Raw genomic sequence first — 6,000 nt, forward strand, 5'->3', positions numbered from 1 at the left:
CCTACATGAACAGTGGATTAATTGTATAGCATCTTCTTATCGATGACTTACTGGGCGCTATGTGCTGCTGTCATCCATGATGAGGGTGAGGGAGGAGGGGTGGAGTGCTAACCTTGTGCTTCAGTATCCATGAGCTGTGTGAAAGGAAAAACAATTAGTCTCCCTGCTCCTGGCCACATTCAGTGATCCACATTCCCATTACACAGTCTACCTGAGGTTTCTCCCGTTGGCATTGGACAGGATGTATATTGGATGGCCATTTTGATGCGATCCATTTGCAGCAACACTAGAGTCAAATTTTACCCACTATATGTTTTCCTGCGGGTTTGTCTCACTTCAATTCCCTAACTGACACTGGTAACCAGGTTTGCTGCTGCATTTCCAGCGAAAGTATGGCACAAAGTAGGAGAAAGGCCTAAAGAAGTTCCTGGTCTAGGTGAGAATAGGTCTAGGTTTAACACTGATGTTTAGCCATTTCTCAGCACTCACTATCCAGACACACATATAACAAAAGGCCACAGGAAGAAGTAGAATAATGCCTGTTCTGCCTCCACTGCTGCAGCACCCACTTTGGCCGATGCACTGCGTTCCAGAACTAGATCCCTAGCGGAAGTGGGGCCCACCTGTGCTGCTTTCCTGGCAGATCAATTGCCATTGGAAAAGTGACAACATTAAATTGTTTCAGCCCCAATGACATAAGTGCCCACCCTTTCCCCAATGTAAATAGCTCTGACCTTGGGACTTACAATGAGGCAAGAGGCGCAGCAGAATAGTACTGGCAGAGCAGGACCCCTGTGCTTTGAGTAGATGGGGCTCGTGACACTAACACTGGCAGTTGTTCAGTTGACTAATTACCACTGCATCCTATTGAGAGCTGCTACTTTTATGTGCTGTTTGTTTTCAGGTTCAGTGGCACTGCAGGTCCCGTATGATTGCCGGAGCCAATTTCTACATTGTAGGCCGTGATCCTGCGGGCATGCCTCATCCTGTCACTAAGAAGGATCTGTATGAGCCAACACATGGAGGGAAGGTTCTGAGCATGGCACCGGGTCTAACGTCTGTGGAGATCATACCCTTCAGAGTTGCTGCATACAATAAGGATAAGAAGTGCATGGACTTCTATGACCCAGACAGGTGAGATGTTACAAGAACACACTTTCAAGCCTGATGAATCAAATCTAAGGAACTGTGACAGTTCAAGCCTTTAATGCTAGGCATTGTCATTGAATCCCAAGCTTTCCAACCAGGCATGGTCAGTCTGTTTCTCAAGAGCTCCTATCACTGCTAGGAGACAGTTTAGCTAGTACCACCAAAAGAAGATAAAACATTCAAAAACATGCCATTTGTTACCCAATGATCAAGCAGCAATAATAGAGCAGCAGAATGCCTTGCTCTTCTGGATGTAAGGCTCATTGTACCGTCCAGATAAATAGGAGTAGGGAAAAAGGCATTCGCAAATCCCAATCATTATAGCATGTATGCTCCCCGTGTGACAAATGTGGGGTTTGGATTTGTGAGCAATGATGTTAGAAGGGAGCATGACTCTCCACAAATTCTTTTTGTAAAAATGAACCTTTACTGAGGTGCGTTCCTCTCAGTCCTGGTATGATATAATTGACAATGTTAAAGTGGCAATTTGAGAACAATGATTGAACTCAGCATCGGGAACCAAACAACACATTCAACCAATGGGATTCTGTTTCAGAAAGGTATTCAGTAAAACATTTCCTGGAACTTAATAATTCTGCCACCGTCTCCCCACCCCCACAACTCCTGACCCTGCCCCCTGTAACAGTTCTACAGATGACTGAGCACAGATAATTTAGTGCAGAATTTGACAGTACTTTGTGTGAGTGACAGATACAAGACTCTAATATTTAAGCATTCTTGACCTGGAAGCTTCAAACTGTACATTATTCCCCCATTTTGTGATAATGCTGGGGGATAATACCACACCTGTACTGATTTGGTGCTGATAAAAACCCTGAAGTTTTGTATAGAAAAACAACCTTTTATACCGCTCTTTAGATCCTCTTGCACAAAAATACAGGTGACAAAATAATGTCTGCCCTAAAGAGAGAAAGAATTTGCATTGATTTTAGGAGATGGTGGCATAGTGGTAATGTCACTGCGCGAGCAATCCAGAGGCCCAGACTAATGCCCTGGGGACATGGGTTAAATACCACATGACAGCTGCTGGAATGTAAATTCAGTTAATAAAACTAGAATGGATGCTGCACCCCTTTTTTAGTTATTTGAAAAACCTTCTACCTAATTTTTAGTTGCATTTCAGTCCCAAGCTCCTGATCTATGGGCACCCGGTGTGGAGGGGGGGTGCCAGGAGGGAGGTGGACCTCCTCGTGAACCTGCTCCCAGGCCTGGCCAAACTGAGGCAGCGGGCAACCGAGGGGATCATCCGGCCCGACTGTCTGCCCATCATCCATAGCTACTTTCGCAGTCGGGTGTCCTTGGAGAGGGAGCACACAGTGTCCGCTGGCACAGTTGAGGCCTTCCATGCCCGATGGGCGCCACAGGGATGGGAGTGCCTTATCAACCTTCTTAATCACATTTTAATTTGAGTTTTGTAAGTTTCCCTTTGAGATTTGTCTTTCTCTTTGCAGTATCCCTTTAAGGGGCTGCCTCTTAATTTGTCCCTCATTTTTATTAATTTAGTTTAATTAGCTCTATTCAAAAATGTAAAGCTAATCTCATCTAGTTTAAATAAAACATCTCATCTGAAAGATAGCATCTCCAACAATGCAGTGCTCCCTCAGCTCAGCACACCACTGGAGAGCTAAAACCTAATGTTTGTGTTCAAGTCTCTGGAGTAGGGTTCAAACCAACAGTTCAGCCAGTTGAACGTTCTACTCACTGAGCCAAGGTTGAAGCCTAAATTGCACTGCTAAGATCACTCAGTGTGTTCATTAGGAGGTACTTAAAAATGGTTCAGGATGAGTTGCCTCCTGGGGAAAACACCTAACTTCTCTGCAGTGCTTTTACTGATGTAACCAAGGTTGCATAATCTTTAGCTCTTTTCACATCCTCAGGATGTCTCAAAACACTTCACAGCTTAAGTGCAGTTGCTGTCATAATGTAGGCAAAAAAAGCCCCACCAATACATAATCTCTTTTAGTGATTTTAGTTGAGAGGCAAATGTTGGCTAGGACACAACTTTCCTGGTCTTTTTTGAATAGCATCTTGAATCACATCTATCCAAGTAGGTAGGGCTTCCTTTCAACATTGCAGCTGAAGATGCCATCTCAGACAATGTGGCACTCAAGTGGGAGCCTAGATTATGTGCTCAAGTCTTTGGAGTTGGGCTTAAAGCTACAAGCTTTTAACTCCGAGGCAAGCATGCCAATGCTGATCTAAGACTGGAATTTGCATTTAACAGTTCCTTCCCAAGCCAGTTCAGATGTGAACATCATCTCATCACACCTATGTCACTGCCTTGTGTTATATCAAAATAAGAGCTGCAACATCACCCAAGACCAAAATTATTTCTAAAACCCTGAGTCACTTAATTTTGTGAACATTGAATAGCCTTGTATTAAATGGCTAATTGCACAGTTTGCTGGCAGTTTGGTTGAAATATGGACAAAAGCTATGGCAGTGAAATTTATCTTGAGCTATAGTGCATAAACAGGTGATAGAACATCAGTATCCCATGTTTCACAATGGAAGAGAATATTGAGTGCAGTGTAAAATAGGCTGGTAGTTCACCATCACCCATTCATCATCACCCATTCATCATCACCCAGTTCACCATCACCCAGTTCACCATCACCCAGTTCATTGCCACCCAGTTCACTATTGCTAGTTCACCATCATCAAGTTCACTGTTGCCCAGTTCATTATCGCCCAGTTCATTATCGCCCAGTTCATTATCACCCATTTCACCATCACCCAGTTCACCATCACTCAGTTCATTGTCGCCCACTTCACCATCACCCAGTTCACCATCACCCAGTTCGCTATCACTGGTTCATCTGAAACAAACTTCACCCCTTCAGTTTAACATGATTGTCATCAATGAAAGGTGAATATAAACTTTTTAAATGCTAAGTTTGTTAATATATCTTATGGCCATTTATTTTAGACATCAAAGTTTTGATTTCATCTCTGGTACTCGTATGAGAGCGCTCGCTCGTGAAAATAAAAATCCACCTGATGGCTTCATGGCTCCCAAGGCTTGGAGGGTGCTGACTGAATACTATTCCTCACTGGAAAAGAACAATTAAAGTTTTACAATACAAAGGGCAATTTTTGGAGTGTGAAATTAGCTGTTTCCTTACTTGCAATTTTTCCTCTCTCTATTCTCTTAATTCATGCAATTATTAAATCTTAATTTGATTTGATTTACAGTTATTAACAATTGGTTTCCAAATGACAGAATGAAAACCTAGCTGGGAAAATAGGTTACTGTTCATTGCAATTGTTAAAATGCTATTTATTTCCTTATCATGTTTAAATAAATGTAACATTCTTTTTGGTCCATTGCTGTAGCCATTAACTTCATATTAATATATAAAGTAATAACCAAGCATAAGTGGGAACAATTTGAGATGTTTTAACATTATATGGAGTTACTTCTCAAAGTGAATGCAACACTGTTCTAAGTGTTTCCTGTTGGTGGTTTGCATTAAGTTGAATTACCTAACGTTGACAAACTGCACTTTTAGTGCAATCTAAAGAGTCAGATTGTTGCGAGGTCCTGTGTAACCTTGTCCAGAATGTGTAAATATTAAAATTTGTAGCAAGTACAAGTCAGTTTTTATCCTGACATGTTCTACAAATAGGACATGTGTTTAGCAGAATTTTATCTTTGCCATCTGTAATACAGTTAGGCACTGAGTTGCTTTGAAGTCATTTTATATTTTCATATTTGTTTTGCCAAGAGTTTAGGATTTAAAGGGATGATATTTACATCTTAGAATTCTGGATATGATGAAAGCACAGTTGTCATGAGCATAGTCTGAGCATGATTCTTTGATGATGACGTTATTGATCTGCTCTCTTACAATTGCAGATTGCCTTACTTTTAAAAAACCCTTGCCCCATACTCCCATTTGTTCATTATTGACTTTGTAACTTACTGAGCAGGTAAAGGGACAGAGATAATAGCAAAGAAGACAAACCACAGACACAGGAAGAAGAACATGCCTTCAAATGATAATTATTCCAGTCAACACAGAATCCTTAAATAATTTGAGTCCCCCAACAATTTTGATATTGATCCTTAACAGGAGGTTGAGGCACTTACTTCACAGCAGTGCATCTCTAGCTGTCAGGCACTATCTTCTAATGCTGCCATACTGAATAAAGACATTGCTTTTTAATTAAAGTACCATTTAAAATCCTGTCTGTCCTGTGGGAGGGAGGGATGTCATTTTTGTACCCCAGCATGGCTCCAAAGCACTGGGAGGTATCAGACAGAATCCAAATCAAACTTTCTACACATCAGAACATTGGAGCGTCAATATTTTAATTTTTATTAACACCAGCTGGGAATTTCAGTCTGTTATGCCTAACGAATAGGTTTACAATTTAAGTATTGCTGCAAAAAAGAGACATGCTGTCAAAGCTTTTCATCTTATTCTTAGCAGGACACATATGCAAGAATACCAATTCTAAAGGGAGCAACAATTTATACTGCATGAGAAAAGAATGCTGATTGGTTGGCCAGTGGACTCCAATTGGTAACGTCATTGCCATGGAGAATGCTGTTTTCTTAGCTTGGCAGTTAACTGTTCCTGGTGCATTATCCATGGCAATGCCTCTACCAATCAGCATCCACTCATGCAGTATAAGTTGTTGTTCCCTTGAGAATTGGCTTTCTTGTGAATCTGTCCTGAAGATTGCAAGGTAAAAAGCTTTGACAGCATATCTCTTTTTTCAGCAATACTCAATTTCTGTATTACCAAGCAACTATATGTTTACAATTCCAGTTCCACGCTCATGCTCACTTTCCTCAGTTGAGTGATTGCTCATCAGCCAAAT

General features: G+C 41.3%; 1 protein-coding gene across 1 annotated transcript in view; it reads left to right on the forward strand.

Annotated features, from left to right (window-relative positions):
* Nucleotides 1-5,600, forward strand: part of papss2b (3'-phosphoadenosine 5'-phosphosulfate synthase 2b) — an 88,196-nt gene extending 82,596 nt beyond the window's left edge. Inside the window, exons 11-12 of the mRNA XM_041210437.1 lie at nucleotides 905-1,134; nucleotides 4,100-5,600. Coding sequence (XP_041066371.1) covers nucleotides 905-1,134; nucleotides 4,100-4,241 — 372 coding nt within the window. The 3' untranslated portion in view covers nucleotides 4,242-5,600. The remainder of the gene's footprint in view (nucleotides 1-904; nucleotides 1,135-4,099) is intronic.
* Nucleotides 5,601-6,000: the final 400 nt, after the last annotated feature.

Source organism: Carcharodon carcharias, chromosome 17, assembly GCF_017639515.1.
Source record: "Carcharodon carcharias isolate sCarCar2 chromosome 17, sCarCar2.pri, whole genome shotgun sequence".
Lineage (NCBI taxonomy): Eukaryota > Metazoa > Chordata > Chondrichthyes > Lamniformes > Lamnidae > Carcharodon > Carcharodon carcharias.